At 43.8% G+C, this 21,162-nt stretch overlaps 1 protein-coding gene across 2 annotated transcripts in view; it reads right to left on the reverse strand.

Moving 5' to 3' along the window:
• GBE1 (1,4-alpha-glucan branching enzyme 1) overlaps positions 1-21,162 on the reverse strand; it is a 146,050-nt gene that overhangs the window by 30,657 nt on the left and 94,231 nt on the right. For both annotated transcript variants that reach the window (XM_008062489.2, XM_021714712.1), the window contains 2 exons: positions 6,475-6,659; positions 4,739-4,869 (listed from right to left, as the gene is read on the reverse strand). In XM_008062489.2, the coding sequence (XP_008060680.1) occupies positions 4,739-4,869; positions 6,475-6,659 (316 nt within the window). The remainder of the gene's footprint in view (positions 1-4,738; positions 4,870-6,474; positions 6,660-21,162) is intronic.

Raw genomic sequence — 21,162 nt, forward strand, 5'->3', positions numbered from 1 at the left:
CGGCATGGAAATCCTTATTCTTCCTAGTTTATATATCTGAAATCATTCTATAATGCTGAGCTACCGTGTCGTTTAAGGCAAAAGAATAAAGTCAGAAGGATGAAAGCCCGAAAAGAAATGAAACTTGTAAAACGCCAAGGATAATAGAAAAGACTCTCAAAGCTGAGCCTGGAACAACAAGACACTGAAGGGAGAGCTCTGTCTGCCGTCGTGGGAGATGGGGCAGTCACAACAGATTCACAACAGAGGATGGCTCCGTTGTGCTCTTTTATCTTCTCGATTAACAGGTTCGAAGGCAAAAGCGAGCCCCGCGCTTTTTCATGCTCGATGTTCAACTGGGACTTTAGGCTGGAATTAGTAGCCGGATAAAGAAAGGATAAGGGAGATGGGACATAATCCCAGGACAGAGAGAGGAAGACCAGGGCTTTTTACTGGAAGGCAAACGCGAGGTGAGGGAACAGGTGGCGGCCGTCAGGAAAGCTGCTGTGACCTTGGCTCCATCAGCCAGGGCGCAGCGTGGGAGAAGGGAGGGAGGCTGGCCAGCAGGTCGCACTTCCCGGACCAGGTCTGGAAGGCCAGGAGGAAGGGGGACCATGTCTGGAAGGCCAGGAGGAAGGCCAGGAGGCTGGAAGGCAGGAGGAAGGGGGGCCAGGCTGGGCTACTTTCGATAAGCGGATGTGTAGGTAAGAGATCTGAACGTGTCATGAGAATCGGTTAAAAAACCCAGGGGTGTTTGGTCGACAAGAGGGAGGGCGAGGGTGCGGTGGTGGGTGGCACAGGGGCCTGGCACATGCCTTCCTCGTGGGAATGACTGGACGAAGAACCCGGGTCAGCCGGAGTACCGAGCGGGTGTGTTCCTTTGTGGACTCTGCATGAGGGGGACCCCATACGCCCGGAATTACCTTCCTGGAGAGTGGGCCCCTTGTGGCACAGGTTTTCCTCCCAGGTAAGTGTCCCAGGAGCCCATCGGCATCCATGGACCAGATAGTGTGGCGAGAGGCTGCCTTCGGCTTTAAGACATTTTTGTGTCTGGAGATTCTTTCAGTGTTTCTGTCTATTTCATGACGCTGATTTGCGAGGGCGCCAGTTCACATCGCACTGAGGGTTGAGCCGTTTCTGCCCAAAAAACGGCATGACCCCCGTGCCCACCCGCCCTATTCACTCAATCTCCACCCGAGCAACTTTTGGTCGTTGTTTCTCCGGATGAAAAAAGTCCTCACAGGAAAACCTTTTGCTCGTGAGGAAGAGGTGCAACAAAAAAACAGTAGAGGCACTAAAAGGCATCACAATTGATGGGCTCAAAAACCGTTTTGAACAGTGGAAGAAACATCTTGATAGTTGTGTTGCATCAAACAGAGGCGACTGAAGTTTAATCATGAAAGAATAACACGATTTAGTGGCTGGGTTGATGGCTCAGCCTGTAATCCCAGCACTTTGGGAGGCCAAGGCGAGTGGACTGCCTGAGCCTGTGGGTTCGAGACCCACCAGGGCAACTTGGCGAGTCCTCATCGCTACATAAATCAAAAGAAAAAAAAAAGAATAACAAAATCTTTAATAATTAAATTCCATTTTTGTGTGTGCCCTCTCATGATATTTGTGAGTACATATGCATATTTGTATGTGTATATATATGTATGCATATATATATGCATGTGTGTGTGTGCATATATATATATATATCTCCATAGCTTTAGGGGTACAAGTGGTTTTGGTTACACAGGTACACTGTATTGTGATGAAGTCTGGGCTATTAGTGTACCTGTCACCCCCATAGTACACATTCTACCTGGTAGGCAGCTGTTTCACCCCCCCCACCCCAGGACTCCAGTGTCCATTGTCCACTATACCACTCTGTATGCCTCTACGGATCACTAGCTTAATTTCCGCTTACACGTGAGAACATGTGGTATCTGGTTTTCTGCTACCGCCTTACTTCACTTCGGATAATGGCCTCCAATCCCATTCAAGTTGCTTTTTTTTAATAACTAAAAAATGTTCATGCTTACCTTATGAAATAATGAGATTACCGGGACTGGAAAGTATTCTAATAACAGTTAGCTGATTATTTGTAAAATGCTACCTAATGAGACTTTTGCACTGAACTGGAAGGGTGGAGTAGAGGACCTCACATGTTCCAGTTAATTCTATGATTACCATCTGAGCATGAGGGCTGGACTCATTAACATATGGCTAATGAAAAGGTGTGTGTAGGGTGTGTTGGAAGTGCTTTCTCTTCCTTCCTGTCCAGAAAAGAAAATCCACATTATAATAAAATTCTCCCGTTACATATGTAGACCATTATGTCTTCAATACCTTGTACGTATTCAAAGAGATGTATTAAAAGGCAGATGCTAGCTGGGCTCGGTGGCTCAGCCCGTAATCCCACGCCTTTGGGAGGCTGAGGTGAGTGGATTGCCTGAGCCTGCGGGTTCAAGACCCGCCTGGGCAGGCGAGACCTCATCTCTACAATAAATCAAAATATTAGCTGGGCGTGGTGGCGCATGCCTGTAATTCTGGCTACTCGGAAGGCTGAGGCGGAAGGATCACCGGAGCCCAGCAGGTCGAGGCTGCGGTGGCCAGGAGCGGCCACTGCACTCCAGTCTGGGTGACAGAGTGAGACTCCAACTCAAAAAAAAAAAAAAAAAAAAAAGGCAGATGCCCTCAGAGGAAGTAATAACACCCATGGATTAGTTACGGCTTACTGACAGAAAGACATGAGTGAAATAGTAGTAAGAGTAAGTAAGGTCCAAGTGGCACAAGCCTGTAGGAAATGGGTCAACATTTCTCCAGGGTTCTCCTGGAGACCCAATAGGTGACTGAGGTGTCAACTGTTATTTCCATAAAGAGGTGGTTCAATTTTCCAAAGTGTCTGTATCAGACTGAGCGGGGTGACTCATGCCTATAATCTCAGTACTTCGGGTGGCCGAGGTGAGAGGACTGCCTGAGCCCAGGGGATCGAGACCAGCCCGGGCAACTTGGCGAGACCTTGTCTCCACAATAAGTCAAAAAGTTAGCTGGCCGTGGTAGTGGGTGCCTGTGGTTCCAGCTCCTTGGAAGGCTGAGACGGAAGGATCGCCTGAGCCTAGTAGGTCGAGGCTGTGGTGGTCATGAGCGTGCCACTGCACTCCAGCCTGCGATATAGAGTGAGACTCCAGCTCAAAAAACAAAACAAAACAAAAAAACAGGGTCTATATCATTGCAAATGATAATTAGTACAGCTTTTAAAAGAAGTCACTCACCTAAAACACTTAGTATTTACGTATTAAATAGAAAATTTCTAACTAACAAATATCCATAGACATTTAAACAGATCACTAAATTTCAGAAGACCCAACTTGTGTCAATGTTGATCAAAATCAAACCAGGCTTTCACACACAGTGTAATTCTGTATCAGTAAATACAACCTATCTTCTAGGTGGTTTCTACTCAATCATATATGCCAAGTTACTATATGTTTTCGTATGATATTTGTTGACCAAAGTTAATAGATTGTAGATAGATCATAGTAGCTTGAGGCAAGATTCAAGAGTTTTTCTTCTAAATGTCATTGTTGAAGATTCTATGCATTTCTTGCAAATCCAAACCACAGTGAGATGCCATCTAACTGCCAGAATGACTATTACTAAAAAGTAAAAACGAAACAACGGATATTGGTGTGGATGTGGAGGAAAGAGAACGCTCACCCACTGCTGGTGGGAATGTAAACTAGTTCAGCCCCCATGAAAAGCAGTTTTTGAGATTTCCCAAAGAACCGAAAATAGAATCATCACGAGACCAGCAATCCCATATAAACTATTCTACCAAAAAGACACCTGTGCTTGTATGTTCATTGCAATGCTATTCACAATAGGAAAGACCTGGAACAAACCTAGGTGCTCATCAATGGTAGATTGGGTTAAGAAAGTGTGGTGCATAGATACTACGGAATACCATGCAGCCACAAAAAAGAATGCATGCAATCATGCCCTTTGTAGTAACATAGATGGAGCTGGAAGCCATTATTCTAATCGAATTAAGACAGAAACGGAAAACCGAATACTGCATGTTGTCACTTATAAGTGGGAGATAACACTGGGCACACAAGGGCATAAAGATGGGAACAACAGACACTGGAGACTCCCAAAGGGGGCAGGGATTGAAAAAGTACCTACTGTTTTTGAGCACCGGTCATGGGTTCAAAAGCAGCTCAAACCTCACGCCACACAATAGGCCCATCTAACAAACCTGTGCATACACTCTGAATATAACATTTTTAAAAAAGAAAATTCCATCCACTTCCACTTGTCAACAATCCTAAATTAAACTCACCTTTCCTATTCCCCCAACTGGTTACTTCTCCTTGCTTGGCGATCCTCAGGAATAAATAATACCACCAGCATTCTCCCCACTGTTCAGAGTGAATCCTAACATCTTCCTTTCCATGTTTCACATCCAAACAGATGCTGAGTTTTTTCACCACAAGAAGGGTGAAAAAACGATTTGACTTCCATTACATCAGCCCATGCCCTAGCCATCTTCCAGGCATACTGTCACTCCTCACCGTTCACATCTGCACCTCCAATCTCTCTCCTCAGAACCATCCTGAAACCTCCCGCCTCACCCCTCCACCCCAGCCCCTGGAAAAACTGCCTTGCACAAAACCGGTCCTTGACGCCAAAAAGTGGGGGGACTGCTGTACTCCAATGTGGTACAAGACGGAACGTGGACAGTGAGATTCCCTGGCCACAGAAAGGATATTTCCCGGGCAGTGCCGTCCCGACTCTGTAATCGGCATAGCTCTTGCTCGGGTGGAAATTGAAGATGAAGAGCAGGCCCGCCCTCTCGAAGGTGATGACCTTGTTGCCTTCATGCTTCTCACTCACGTAGGCCTACGGAGGGAACACACACGGCACGTTGGCGACACTCGGGTGCTGCTGCAAGTCTGCCGTTCCCCAAACAGGGGCTGTCCTCTTTCTTAGCAGTCTTGCTAGTGACCGAGCCAACAGTGAAACAGCCACATTATATTTCTAAGCATGTTGTACCATGTTTTCATATCAAACTCTTGAGTCGACAATCGTCCTGAAAATCGCTTAGAGTAAAAAATCTCCCCAGTCACGTGCCACCCTCAAAGCCCACATAGAGAATCAGTGCTGTGGCTCAGGTTAAAGTACACGTAAGCATGGCGCAGTACTCTCCATGGGGTGTGTGTGTGTGTGTGTGTGTGTGTGTGTGTTTTTAGATCTACTTCTAGGTGATTTTCTTAAAAATTTTTGTGAGCCTCTAGGTGAATGAGGTAAAGGACACAAAATTACTTTCCAAAATTTAATGTAACGCTGTTATTACTTCTGGTTTCTGAAATTATAGTCATCTCAACATTTTTAAGTTTTTATGCAACTCTGTCAGATTCAATGACAACCCAGTATCTATGACAATAGGTTGGGTTTATTTTTTTCTTAATTAAAAGAGGTCTGGAAATAAATTACACCTGAGCACTCTCTTCTGTTACTCATCCTATATTTGCAGTCTGCTGTGAGGAGCCTCACCCAGCTCCGACTCTGAGAGGAAAAACTGCCAGCCAATGTCTCTAACACCACGCCGGGTAACTTAGAAAAGCAAACTGAAGCTCTAGCGTAAACAGCACGCCTTTTGGTATTCAGCATTGCTCCTACTGAAGATGGGACATCCTTTTGCACCGTCTTCTGGAAACAGCATCGCTAATAAACGTGATTAGGGCACTCGTGTCATGTAGCCAACCTTACTGAATACATAAATACCTTTGTTCAGCCTTTAAAATAAAAAGAATCCTAGACACCAAAGTAAAAACACATCAACAGTCATTTCAAACAGCCCCGGCATAAAGTAAATGGATTATAATGAATACATACTATATGCTAATTTTTGCAAGGAAAAAAAAAATGCCTGTAGAAAATCTGCACCTGTTAATTACGTTTTCTAAAACTTATTGAAAACTGAGACTTTAATTCCAGAGGAGAGACAGCCTCATGAAAAATACAAAACAGCATGCAGGTATAATGGCATCTATTGAAATGACAAGTTAGAGACCAGTAAAGGAAAGAAATAAAGGAAGAAAGAAATCTACATGTTGTCAAGGTAGTGTCTTTATGACAGAATAATTATTTACCGAAAGAAAAAAAAAGCAGTCAAAACAATTAAGATGTTTCCACAGCAATTGCCAAAATGGGTTCCAGGCAGAGTTTCTGTCTTGTGTTTTAACCAAGAATAAAAAATTACTAAATTTACACAATAACAACAAACAAGCCAGGAGAGTAAGCAGGGCATTATGTTCGAGATTTTCATTATCTGTTGGAGAGACTTCGGTGACATGTTTTGACAACGTGAAGAACGTTACAGGGCTCTACATGCCGAATAGTGAAGAGATGCTTAAAAGACCTGCACATAGATCCAAGGCCGTTGGCATTCTGAGCATGCCCGGCGCTGGTGACTGAACATGACATTTAGAGAGGAGAGCTTACCTGGGGTGCTGAAAGCCAACCACATTTTTCTTCCAATCTATTCATATCCCTGTCAAAGTTATTTAGGAACTTGTAGCGAAGAAGGTCGTCATCCGTTAGATGGAACTGCCTTCTGGCGTAATGATAACTCTCATTGTTTCCTTTCCTTGGGAAGTCTAGCCACTCGGGATGTCCAAACTCATTACCTGCAGTAAAAAAGCAAACGTAAACGTCACCTGATAATATTCACATTTCTTACTAAGATAGATAACTCAAGAATCGCATGTTCGTAAATTCTTTAACACCAGTTGAGGCTGCAGTGTATGACAGCTGTGCCCTGTGAATGACAGACAGGGCCTGTCCTCAAAGAGCAGTGGTCTAGGGCGGAAAGGACCGCACCTGGGCTCAAGCCCGGCCCTGGCTCGGCTGTGCGTGGCTTGCTTGACACCATGGTCGCCTCATGCACAAACCGAAGATGGCTGCACAAGTCATTCTTCTCTCATCTCTGAAATGCACTCTGAGATTTCAGAGTCGTTTCTGAAATCTCCATTTCCGTAGTCTCTGGAATCCGCACAGTGCTTTACAATTTCCAAAGGCTTTGCATATATGGCATTTTTTGATCCTCAAAGGAATTCTCTATTATATTCATTTCACAGATGAGAAGTCCACAGCTCAGGGCAATCAAGGGATTTGCCCAACCTCATACAGAGAAGAAGTGAGAAAGCAACTGTTAAAGTTTAGTTCTTCTGACTAAAACCCAAAGTTTTTCTGACACATCACATTAAGCAAGTGCATTACAAACTTCAGGTGCTACAGAAACCCAAGTCATTCCATTATTATTAGTTTTCCCTATTTCTTTTTTAGATCTATTAGTTACAATAGAATGTGTATCTTTAATTTCAAGTGTGCCTGCATGCTTATGTTTAGGTTTGTGTGTGTGTAGCTAAGACATCTGGTTGGGAGTCCACACATTATCTCTTACTATAAAGATCAGAACCAGAAACGCAATAAACATAAAGATTAAAATAAAACAACAACAAATACACAGGTTCATTCTGAAAATCAACTTTAGATATTACTCGTCAGACAGGTTGTTTCTGACTGTTTCCCCAAGTTGGATTTTTACTTTAAGGCTTCTTTTTTTCCCTAAAAATTAAATAGCACATTCCAAAATTTACTTTCATTTACCACAATTAATTAAAGCTGCAATTTTCTAAGCCACAAATTTCTCTGATGAGTTAGAAAGTGCCACAGCCAATACAAATGTGTCCCACTTCAAAGAAACTAGCATATTCATACTCTAATAAATAAAAGCTAATAAGCTAGGAAGTAATTCACAATGATTTACTGTAGAGTTGCTTTAAATAGTAAACTTTGCTAAGAGATCCTGCAATTTACATTTAACTTTTCAGGACCACAGGCATCAACATAAAAAATAACATCCAAATAAATAGGTCTGCGGCAGTTTCATAGAAATTAAAGTGTCTGTAAACATTTTGCTAAATTCTGACTTTGGGCTGAATGATCCTATTTCTTTTTTTTCTTAATTTTTAATTTTAAAGATGTGGGGTACAGTTCAGGGTTAGGTACACAAATGTTCATTAAGCAGGTGTCCTTGTTGATGAGGTGTGCCCCTCCCTCCCCTGGCAGTTTCCCTCAACTGCTAATCCCACCCCCTTCTCCCCGGGCAGTTTCCCACTACTGCCAATCCCTTTCTTATAGTATTATGATAATTGTTCAAGGTTCGCTTATGAGTGACATAGATCACTGAGTACGATAGACTCTAAATCCATCCAAGTTGCTGCTAAGTCCTTATGTTTGTCTTTCCTTATGGCTACATAATATTCCATTGTGTATATGTCCCACATTTTTTTATCCAGTCCAGTTTTGATGGGCAGCATGGTTCCATGTTTTTGCTATTGTGAATAGAGCTGCAATAAACCTGCATGTGCAGGTATCTTTTTTGTAGAATGATTTGAGTTCCTCCAGGTATATTCCCAATAGGGGAATTGCTGGGTCATATGGAAGGTCAATTCCTAGTTCTTTCAGAAATCACCACACTGTCTTCCAAAGAGGTTGCACTAATTTGCATTCTCACCAGCAGTATAGAAGTATTCCTTTTTCTCCGCATACTGGCCAGCATCTGTTGTTGTTTGTTTTATTAACGATGGCCATTCTTACTGGGGTTAGGTGGTATTTCTTTCTTTCTTTTTTTTTTTTCGAGTTGGAATCTCACTCTGTCACTCAGACTGGAGTGCAGTGGCTGCTCCCGGCCACTGCAGTCTCGACCTGCTGGGCTCCAGCAATCCTTCCGCCTCAGCCTTCTAAGGAGCTGGAACTACAGGTGCGTGCTACCACACCCGGCTAATTTTTGATTTATTGTGGAGATGAGGTCTCGCCAAGTTGCCAGGCGGGTCTCGAACCCGCAGGCTCAGGCAATCCACTCACCTCAGCCTCCCAAAGCGCTGGGATTACAGGCTGAGTGGTTTTGATTTGCATTTCTCTGATGATGAGTGAGGCTGAGCACTTTTTCATGTGTATGTTGGCTGCCCATATATCTTCTTTTGAGAAGTAAGACACTTATTTGCTAACAGATTCCAACAGACAAAACAACACTGAATTATCAAATTAGCTCCCAGAGCGTATGTATAGGAAACAACTAAAGGGATGGATTGTACCGATGTAATTTTTGCGGAATTACCCAACAGGAGGGTTATGAGTGTGGTTCTCTGGCTGAGACTTCAAGCCCATTCAGTGTGGTGGGAACAAGACTTAGAACACTCATAGGAGATGCGGTAGGAACAGCGTCTGTCGCCTACAGAAAGAAGCATGGGGGCTGTGCCCTGTTATTCCTTTCACCTTTTCTCTTTTCCTGCCTGCCTCCTGCACTCATAATGAATTGTCTACAATGTGTGGAGCACCATGCTGAGCACTTTTTCATGTGTCTGTTGGCTGCCGGATATCTCCTTTGGAGAAGTGTCTCTTCATGTCTTCTGCCCACGTTTGAATGGGGCTGTTTGTTTCTTTCCTTTCAGTTCATTTGAGTTCCTTTTAGACCCTAGATGTTAGGCCTTTGTCAGATATACGGTTGGCAAATATTCTTTCCCATTCTATAGGCCATCTCCCACTTTTTCTATGGTTTCTTTTGCTTTGCAGAAGCTTTTCAGTTTGATGAGGTCCCACTTGTCTATCTTACCTCTTACGGCCTGGGCACTTGGGGTTTTGATCAGGAATTGGTTGCCAGTTCCAATTTCCATAAGGTGTCTCCTGCCGTTTCCAAGGTTCTTATAGTTTGAGGCTTTACGTTTCGGTCTTTGATCCATTTAGAGTTAATTTTTGTGTATGTTGACAGATCAGGGTACTGTTTCATTTTCTTCATGTGATCAGCCAGTTTTCCCAGCACCATTTACTGAATAGGTTCTCCTCTCTCCAGGGGTTGTTGTTGGAGGCTTTGTCAAAGATGAGTTGGTTGAGAAATTGAGGTTTTGCTTCCAGAATCTCAATCCTGTTCCATTGGTCTATATGCCAGTTCTTGTACCGATTTCAGGCTGTTTTGATTACTGTAGCCTTATAGTAAAATTTGAAATCTGGCAGTGTGATACCTCCTGCTTTGTTTCTTTTGCTAAGGATTGTTTTGGCTGTTCGTGGTCGCTTATGTTTCCATATGAATTTCTGCATTGTCACTTCCAGATCTGACAAGAATGATGTTGGTAATTTAATGGGTATTGCGTTGAATCTGTGGGTTGCCATGGGTAGGATGGGCCTCTTAACGATGTTGATTCTTTCTATCCTTGAGCATGAGTATTTTTCCATTTGTTTGTGTCTTCCTGGACTTTTGTGAGTGGTGTTTTGTAGTCCTGAATGATCGTATTTCTTATGATGTTGCCCGCAGTGTGATGGAGCAGAGAACCAGACGTCTGACTCTGAGCTTCTATTTACTTTAGGATGCTTTCAGCTGACTCAGGTCTTCCTGCTGCTACCATTGACGGTCCTACCTACATCTGGAATCTGGGTCACATCAGCCCAAGGTGTGCCTGTAGCACGACCTGTCCTATCAACCAGGTGACTAGCAACAGGATGACTTTCCAGAGCCGCAGCTGGAGGACAGCCTTTGCTGACAGTGAAGAAACTTCTAGTCTGGGGACAAGCACATGTCCATGCGCCCACCCAAGCCCTGGTGGAATTTCAACCAGTGGATAACTTAGGAGACACCACAAATGCCAAGGGGAGCTAAAGTATTTCCGGCTACAAACTGGACCCAGGCTTTCTGCAGGTAAGATGCTTTGGTTTGGGTCTGGCAGTGGATCTCTGGGTTGCTTCTTGTATTTAAATCGAGTTCCTCGAACTGTCATCACAGTCCCAGCAGAGGTAGTAGCAAATGCCTCCTACCCACCTGTGACGCACCAGGCACTGCCATGAGCACTGCGTATGGATAAACTCTCCATCTTCAACAGCCCAATGATGAAGGTACTATTATCATCCCGGTTGCATAAATAAGGACACTGAGGTACAGAGAGGTCACACAGTGATCAAGTAGGCGAGTCTACAAGACCAGACAGTCTGCTTTCACCCACAGCTCTTGATTACCACTGCACCATCATGTTCAGAAGAAAGTGCTCTGGAAAGACAGGGCCAAGAATGTCTCTCACACGTGGGCAGAGATCGCAAGCTGTCAGAAGGACACACACAGATGTGGTGGATGAGACGGCGACACGCAGCCAGTGACAACAGAGGGTCTGTGGTGAAGGGGAGAAGCAGGAATGGAACGGGGTTGGGTTAGGAGGGCCTTGCGAACTCTGGACCTTAAGAGTGGGGACCCAAGAAAACCTGGAATTTATTTATAAAAAAAGTGTATTTATTCTTATGTGTTTAAACTGGTCACCTCCAAAGTACTCCCCATTGGATGCAACACCTAGTGAGATGCTCTTTCCACGGCTCAAAACAGTTTTTGAACTTGTTGATTTTGATGCCTTTGAGTGCCTCTGCTGTTTTTTGGTTTCACCTCTTTCACACGGGAAAAACATTTCCTTTTGAGGACTTTTCTCATCTGGGGGGCGGAAAACAAAAAAAACTCCGTCGGGACAAGATCAGGTGAATAAAGAGGATGGGGCACGGCAGTCATGCCACTTCTGGCCAAAAGTTGAACACGCAGCACGGTGTGGGCAGGTGTGCTCGTAAATGCCCCTTATGGGCAAATGCGTTGAGTGAATCTCCAAAAAAAATTCACTGACGCTGAACGCAGCCTCTCATCACAATGCTAGTTGGTAACTGATGTTGATGGGTTCCTAGAACACTTACCTAGCAAGGGAAGACTGTACTCTAAGAAGCCCACCCTCCATGGGATAATTCTGGTTTTTCTGGGTCTCCCTTCATACACTGCAGACAGTAGGGAACCAAAGACTATTTTTAAATAGTGGAGTGAGATGTTCCCATGTGTGTATTAGTAAGATATGTCTGGTAGACAGTGGAAGAGAGACTGGGTCTTGGGGAAAGTATCATGGGAAGAAAACAAGTACGGAAGATCCAAATGTAGGAGATTGATGACAAGATGCTGCAGGACGAAAGAAAAGACAGAGAGAGAGAGAGAGAGAGAGAGAGAGAGAGAGAGAGAGAGAGACACTCCGACGGCACTTTTGGGAAGTAACACAGTGTGATGATGGGGCAACTGGATGGAGCTCGGGGTAAAGGGAAGCCTGAACCCAGTTTTGAAGTTTTGCGCTCAGAGACTGAGCAGTGTTCATGGCACGATGAGAACATGTGACAGGAAGTCTGGGGTAAGGCGATGAGGAGTTTAGTTTCAGGCCTGCTAAATTTAAGACGTGATGGACTCACAGGCGTCTGTGGATCTGGTGTAAGAATGCTGAGGATAAGGCGCAGAGATTCAGGGCGAATTGCAGGTGGGGGGCAGAGGTCCCCTGGAAGGCCTCAGTAAGTAGTGATGAGGACAGTGCCCGGGAGGGGCAAAGAACTGCAGGCTGAGATGCCCGTCAGGGAAGATGGAGGAACAGTGGGCAGCAGGTGAGGGGGTATTAGAAGAAAATACAGATGGCCAAGAAGGGTTCCAAGGAGGGCGGTCCGTCCTGCTCAATGCCACAAAAACAAAATAAAGTCATCAATACAAAGAACCTGCCAGAGTATCACCCTTCTGATGTAGAAATAAAATTTCAGTCAATATTCTGCTCCAGCCACAGAACTCTCAGAGGGTCTTATTACCTCATCCCATAAGCTGAGTAACTGCTGGCCAGAAAATAAACACACACACACACACACACACACACACACACACACACACGCACGCCACTGGATAGATACAGCCTTAAAGGCTCAAAGACTCTCTTAAAAAAACAATGTGAAATTACGTTGTTATCATTTATTTCCAACATCCCAGCTCAATAACTGAATGCTTATAATCTATAGTACAAATAAGTGTGATGGGCTACAAGCTTGTGCTCCTCCCCCAATTCACGTGTTGACATGCTAACCCTGGTAGATTACATGAATGTCAATATCCTGGTTGTAAGGCTGTACTATGCATAAAGGGCACACCATACCTCTCTGTATTATTTCTTACAATTGCATGTGAATCTACAATGATCTCATTAGCAAGTTCAATTAAAAAGAGATTGTTTCAATAAACTACAAAATACTCCCCTCAAAAAAGAAATGTTTCCCCTGATATGATGGCATTAGGTGGCGGAATCTTTGGGAGGTGACTAGGACATGAGGGTGGAGCCATATAAGCAGATTAACGCTCTTATAAGGGATAACCCAGTGAGCTCCCCATTACTGCACATGGTGGACACAGCTGTCTGTGAACCACCACGTGGACTTTCACCCGACACTGACCCGCACCGCAATGCCCTGATCTAGCATTTTCAGCCTCCAGACCAGAGGAAATACTTTGTTTTGTTTAAGTCACCCAGTCTATGGTGGTTTGTTAGAGTAGCCAGAACAGAACAAAACCGTAAAGACTGAAGAGTAGCCCAGTTACGATTCAATGAGTTAGGCATGCGAACTAGATGCATACAAGACACGTAGTATGTGCTCAATAAATATTGGCCTCTGTGATTATACTGTATTACTTTCTTTTAGTTATTACTTTTATTATACAAATAATATACTCATAGACATATTATTTTTTTAAATCACAATAAAGTACACACACACACACACACACACACACACACACACACACACACAACCTGAAATGTGACCAAATGATTACTGTTTCCCTTCTGGTAAACATTTTATTTATTTTATTTCATATCTATAGCTACAGTTGTATATTTACACCTGTACTTATATTCATACCTATACTTATATCTGTATCTATCTCTGTCACTGCCACCAACCTACTTTCTTGTAACTTGCTTCTTAACAAAGACAGACTCACATCATAAACGATTTTGAATTTTAATGTAAGCATTTTCCATATCGATAAGTATACATCTCCATGATGGTATTTCATGCTGTGTATATAATGTGGTTTTATTTAACCAATCACCTCAAGTTAGTCATTTTTGCTTCTTCTAATACTTTGGTATTACTTATAACAATCAGCATCTTTACGAATGTATCTTTATATACTTGTCTGATATTTCCTTAGCATAAGCTACATAAGTAGGATACCTGCTCAAAGAAAAACAACAGATAAGAGTCTAAGACAAAACATCTCCCAAGTTTTGAACATTAATTATCTGAAGACACAGGTACGAGTTAGCAGATTGCTCCTGAAAATAATGTTCAACACACACAAATTTTATTTCTTAACGTATATGCCTTGAATTCTACTTTAAAAGTATTTTTCATCATTTAAATTTAAACTTCATCTTAGTGTTCTCTGAGATATATTGATTTAAAATATTTATTTATCTTTTCAATATCATGCCTAAGAAATTAGTAACCATTCAGAAGAAAATTCATTACATGAGGTCAAGTTAAGAACCTGGAAAAAATATTTTTGAAAAGGTAAAAGCACAAAAAATATTTGGTATTATAATCCAATTGAGGATTTGCATGAATTTTAACTTGTACTTCCTTCATCATTTTCAAATGTACGTTCAATAAGCTGCTCATATAGTATGTAACATGAAATTAAATTTATAAGTTAGAAAACAGAGTTTTTTTAAAAGAAGAATTCAAGCTATGGTGAGGACTCCATTCTATTAGAGAATCATTTATTAATCTCTACCAGACTCATTTAGATTTTCTGAAAATCTTCCCCCAGGGAGGCTACTTTTTAAATGGAAAGATCTAGAAAGGTACATCTAAACAACAACCAAAAAGAGATAGGAAAATTATATCAGTGATTGTAGATTCAACATTCTACAAGGTGGCTTTTGAACGTTATCTCTGTTGTAAATGAGCTGACAAGGGGCAAATTAAGTTTAATGCAGACAAACGCAACATTAATTTCATATTTGGTCCGAAACCATAAACACAAGCATAAAATAAATGGAAGGAAATCACAGAAAGACTTTCAAAGTGACCTTGGGATAATAGTGAGCCATTCTCAGGCCCAACGGAGAGAACTGGAAAATGCCTGTTAGCATCTTGCAGTAGCTCACAGCTCACAAGCCTAACGAAGAAAAATACTGTCATTAGAACAAGTTAAGGATGTTCTCCCCAGCGCTGTTCTACACATTCCTTAGGAGATGAGGCAGCACGCGAGAAAGTGCAGGAAACACGGCACCCAAACGAGCCAATAACAGAGGGTCGCGGTATATAAAGGTACGTCGGAAATCGACATTTATTCAGGTGATGGCAAAGAAAGTAACAGATTTGTCTTAGTACAGATAACTTGACACAACATGATCTGAATCGGTGTTTGGATTTAATCCAATTTAAAATATATAGATCTTTCTAAATTATATATAAATATGATAGGCACGCATGCGTATGTAAAATATTTACACGTTCCTCTAGAAACGCAACAGCATTTACTCGGCTCTATGCATTTCCAGTGCTTCCCTGATGCTTCATGAGCAATGCTGTGCATATGTTCACAGAGGCACATCTTTCTGAGGAGAGAAATGTCTTCTTCTGACTCTCCAGGCATCTGAGGCTTATAAACATTTTGTGAGAGAACCAATCACTGTTTAGAATTGTAGGAACCAGAAGAGAGGTTCACAAGTGAGCGTTTTAAGCAATATAGAAAGGGAAAGAAAAGGTGAAGCCTAAACGAATGGAAGCATTTCAAAAACCTTTCGCTGGTTTATTCAACAGATAAGAGGAGTCGAAAAGTCACATTTAAGCGAACGATAGTGCGCAGAGGCACTGACTGTGGCACCAGAGAACAATGCTTGCTTCTGAGTCCAAAATACGCATTTCAAGTCACCTGGTGAAAAGCCATCAAGGTATGGTCTTTCTGCTCACTGAATCATGATTATGATCGGTCATGTAATACACAGAAAGTTACTCAGCCCAAAATGAAGGGAGGATAGTAATTTTTTGAGCTGTCACTTGGGACACTTTGTAAGAGAATTCACAGCTCATGCCATGACTCATGAAGCATCTGAAAGGAGAGGCTGAAAGATCTGGCCAAACTTAAAAAAAAAAACAAAAAACACAACAAGCAAGCAGGTGCCTAACATTGCTGTAGTTAATTAATGATTCTGGAAAAGTCTACCAAGTTTCTTCTCTCTCTTTCCATTTCTCTCTGCACAGCCCCCTTCATGTCTGGTTAATTGTGAAAAACCTCCAAGCACAAAATTCCTATTGGGACTCCTTTTCCTGTAATTAATTTTTTTGCTGTTTGATGTAAAGTCCAAACTATAAATTGACAAGAAGCCAGCTGGTACAGTGATGAAATTCAAGACAATATAGCTAATGAAAAAGCCCAGCTCTGTTGCTGAACATTTTGATTAGCGGGTTTGTGTGTTTTGTTTCTCTAAGCTGTAATGCATACTAATTTTACCTAGGAATTAATTAAAGTCGATCACAGCCTCCATGCTGTGGATGTTATGGAATTCCTTGCTGTTCCCAAGTTTATGTGTATATAAAAATAATGAAGAGTCCTAATGAGAATATAAAACTTCGCCTCCTAGTCCTCCTAACTGAAGACCAACTTTTAAAAGGAAGTCTCTATTTCAAAACCACACGAGTTGGTTTTCTTTGGGTCTTTCAGTGAGCACTTGACCTACCTGAGGGAGGGGCGAGCATAATGTACAAGTTTGATGCCTAAGTTCGTAGCGTTTGTGTTTGGCATGGTCACACGGCGGTGTTGGAAGATTTTGTCATTTGGGTTGACGATGCCATGCTTATGAATACGCCTTGTATTTTGTAGATCTGAAGACAGTTAGTGCTATCTGCAGGCTAAAGAAGATGGAATGTCAAGTGGAAGAAAAGGAACCCTTCTGACACATTCTTCTGTGTTTAACAGAGGGGTAAAGGTGGTGGAGGTGGCTGGAAACATTTGTACCGTGTATGGGAAGAACAGTATCTGGGAAATCACAGCAAGAAAATGGTTGTGCCCTTTCAAAGTGGGCTACTTTGAGAGTCTCCACCTCCAGGAAGACCATCGGGTTTTGATGAAGATCATTCAGAATGGCGAAAAACACTACAAACGTATGCATCAACCCAATCGTTTTAAAAATCAGGTCCCGTGATTTTCCTTTTTAGAAAAACATCCTTGCAGTGCCCAGGCCGTGCCCTCTGACCCTGATCCGTGTGGACATGGGCAGGGGCCACGCCTAAGCTTCTCTGCCCTTCTCCACCGCAAGCTCCTGTGCACCCACCCAGAAGAGGGGCTGAGATGTGTGCCATGTCGGATGTTTCCCTTTGTGGCCGGCAAAGGTCTAACGGAATTCCTTTGGAGACAGAGACGTGAGATCTAACGATCGGGTCCAGAAGATGAGTGATGGAGGTGTGCTGGAGGAGACGGAAGGCCTCAACTGGGCGCTCGGCCAAAGGGGATTTGCCTTAGGGCTCATCCAGGCGTCCTTGGGCTTCATTGATATCCAGCTGTGTGTGTGTGTGTGTGTGTGTGTGTGTGCACAGCTGGACACCCCGAGTCCTCCCTTATCCACGGGTTCACTTTCTGAGGTTTCAGTCATTCACAGTCAACAGTCTGAAAACATTAAACGGACAATCCGAGAAATGAACAGTTCACGAGTTTTAAGTTGAGTGCCCTTCTGAGTAGTGTGACGTGGTCTCGCGCCATCCACTTCCACCCGCCTCCGGACTGACTCACCCCTTTGACTGGTGTGTCCACAATGTCTACACTCCCTGCCCATGAGTCACTCAGTAGCTGCCTCCGTGATCAGGTCGACGGTCGCGTCGCGGTGCCTGTGTTGCAGTCACTTTTATTTTATTTCATGAGGGCCCCGAAGCACAAGAGTCGCGATGCTGGCATAGTGCTAGAATTGCTCTGTGTTGTTATTCGGCCTTCGATGACTCTCTTACCGTGCCCAATTTAGAAATCAAATTTTACCACAGTTATGTACAGGAGTAAGCAGCGTCTACAGTGTCTACAGTGAGCTGGTCTACTGTCCAGGTTTCAGGCATCCCCTGGGGCTTGCAATGCATCAGAGTGCATCCCATGGAGAGGGGGCAGGGTACTGTATACACACAAACTTTAAATGCACCCAAACCCAGTACGGGGGACAGTCTTCATGAGAATATTTAAGAGAAACAAACAAAAAGCCCTTAACCCATTCCCCTCACCTGTACTGAAGAGTCACTATTTTAAAACCAAATGCCCATAGCGTCTCTGAAAGGGACAAGTCCAAGCCCTGTGGCTCATTAAATTGGTCATATGTCCAACTGAAACACAAGAACACAATTTTGAAATGGCTTAAGAGTATCTTATGTCGGATAATGTGCTTAACAAAAAGCCTCACAATCTGTTTCCACGGAGCTTCCAATTTAATAGAAGGGAGAGAAAAAAAAAAGGAAGAACCGTAAAAATATCTTTTTCCTTAGCATGGGGGTAGGGTGGGAAAGAGGGATCAAAAAAGTTCAAAGGACCAGAAAGTGTGAAGACAAACCAACCAAAAATCAAGAGGAAGGAAAGAACAGAATGCCAGTTCCCATACCCCCTGATAAAGAGCAAACGCCAAGGCTCTGAGGGTTAAAGGATGTCTGTAGACAGGGCAACTAGAAAGAGTCGGCCTTAAGAAATAACCACAGAATTCTGGAAAACTACCTTTGGTATTAACGAAAAACAATCTTCATGTACCAGGCATGCACATGGCTTTGAGACATACAAGGTAACCAGTGCCACGGGAATGAATGAAACTGCCTAGGACGATTATGTGGATAAAAGCAGCAGGAAAGACAGCGTGTTAAGACAACGCCTAGCAACGTTCGTTTCCAGGTGGGACAGAGGATGTAAAGTCTGGAACGGAACCCGAGGAGGGAGGGCCGGAGAGACAGGAGGCGTGGAGACAGGAGTGACTCCATGTTGAATGCCAGTCTGCCACACTGACTCCTGATTAGCCCTAGGCCCGTGAGTGTCCGCTTTATTTGCTGTCTCTAGCGTAAGCGCATCTTGACTGTGGTGTCGTCACACAACCGATGACACATACGGCACTCTTGCCTGTCCTGGAGTGCTGCCTTCCCTTGTCTTGCTGGAGCATGCGTAAGCCCTGGGTCAGGGGAGTTGCAGTTACCTGTCTTTGGCCGCCCAACCGTGCTCCTGTCCGTAAACTCCCTGAATAAAACGCTCTCCCACTCCCTCAAAGCAAGCTCTCCCACAACAGAAGGTCCCTTTTTGCTCCTCTTCGTTCTTCCCAGTGGCTTGGGGACTTTGACCTGGACGACAGAGGCAGGGTGGCACTTCAGAGGTGTGCCTTCCTTTGTTGGGTGAAAGGTTTTGCACGTGTCGAGATGCAATTAAGTGAATTGGATGTACTCGTACCGATACATCTCCGGCATGTTGCCAATAGCCGAGTCGCGTTCCATCCTTCAGGTAAGAAGCCATCTGTATCATGCAGAGGGAGGCTTAAAATGCCATTCTTACCTGGAAACGTTACGTATTTACTTAATGTTGACTTAATGTCGAGTAAACACAACATATTAAATTGAAATAATATAAAGTCATTTAGAAATGAATGCGATCGCTAGCTTAAAGAGGAAAGAAACATCCAAGAGACTTTAATTACAATAAAAAGATAAAATTGGAATCCAGGATTATGGCACAGCAGTGGTCTGATCACAAACTAGCCTATGAATGTTTTAAAAAAACATTATCAAAGTTTTCCCCAAATTCTTGAAACTTCACAAAGGAATCATCGAATGTGTCAGGTATTTGGGGGCAAAAAGAAGCTTTTAACATTCCAAGTGACAGATGTCAAGACTCATGAATACCTAAGTATTCATAACCTGGCAGACATTCCAGACAACCACCCAGGAATATGTACATACTAACTTTAATGTTATTCCTAAGAGCTGTTAAGAAAATCAAAAACCTTATAGGAATGGTGGGAGCAGGGGGTGTAAACATCAAGAGGATAAACCTCATTAAATGATGCATGTAACTACAAATTCTAGTGGAGTTTTGTGTTTTCAAATACTTTTTTCACTGTTAATTAGTCCAGTCTCCACTTAAAGAATTTCTCCTATAGAAATTTTTAAAAGGGCAAAATCTTATCAGACGGTGGGTGAAGCACAGAACCTGGATACAAAAGACACAAATTTTAAGACTCACTTAAAATAGGTAATATGTTTGCCAGTTACAAGGTGTAACCTCAGGCTATGTCACTTCCCATGTACTGAACACTTATTAAATGCAGGCCATCGGCATTTAATGATGCTAATACATCATTAAATAGCTTAATTCTTACAAGAGCTTGGTAAGAGAGGTACCATCATAATCTCTCTGAGGCGACAAAGGCAAGACAGAAAAATAAGTCATAGTAACAAAAACAAGGAAGGCAGACAGCCAGGACCAGAATGCAGCCAGGCTGGCTCCAAACCTACACTCTTTTTTTTTTTAATAAACCCAGGGAACCATCACTGAGGTAGGTCCAGGGTAAAGATGTCACCGCTTCCCCTAAGCTCGCCCTGATTATACAGCTTTTAAAAAAACCTGCTGTTATAAAATCTAAAAGGATCCACAGTTAAGGGTTTATCGGTGGCCTCTGTGAAGAGCGGGGTTTCCCTCAGGGAAGAGCAAGACTTTGATTTCGCTTCAGATCTGTTCTCGTTTGTAGTTGGAAGAAAGCATTGGTCGCCACGCAATCCTGGAACTGCCGCGAGGGAGTCCTGGGACTCAGGCGGGGCCCCAGCGTTCAGGGGTGGGGAGAGGGGCCCCCTAGGCAGGAGGCTCCGCAGTGACTGCGCCCAGGCGGGAAGCCACAGCGGTGGGAAGGGCGACGCCTCCCCGGGAGCAGCCGGCCTCCGGCTGGACGGCCGCCGCTTCTGTTCCTGGGGCCGAGGCTTCCCGAGCCGCAGCGACCCGTCCCCGCTGCTCCTCTCGGCCACCCTTCCTCCCTCCCACCCGGACGCTTAGCGCCTGGCTTGCCCTGGCCCCCAACGGAAGCTGCGAAGAGAGGGCCAGGCCTCGCAGACTGGTGGTCAAGAGGAGATTCTGCCGGCAGAGATGCTTTGCGGACGGTGAAGTCCGAGCAAAAGCAGCAGACACGCGGGGTCTCGCGGGCGGTGTACGCGGAGGGCACCGCGAGGAAGACGGATGCCATGACCGCACTCCCGGCTGGGGGTCACCAGGGGACAACAGGAAGGGACCCCCGAGTGACGTCTGGTTCCTGC

Source organism: Carlito syrichta, unplaced genomic scaffold, assembly GCF_000164805.1.
Source record: "Carlito syrichta isolate Samal-C Ts95f unplaced genomic scaffold, Tarsius_syrichta-2.0.1 Scaffold305724, whole genome shotgun sequence".
NCBI lineage: Eukaryota > Metazoa > Chordata > Mammalia > Primates > Tarsiidae > Carlito > Carlito syrichta.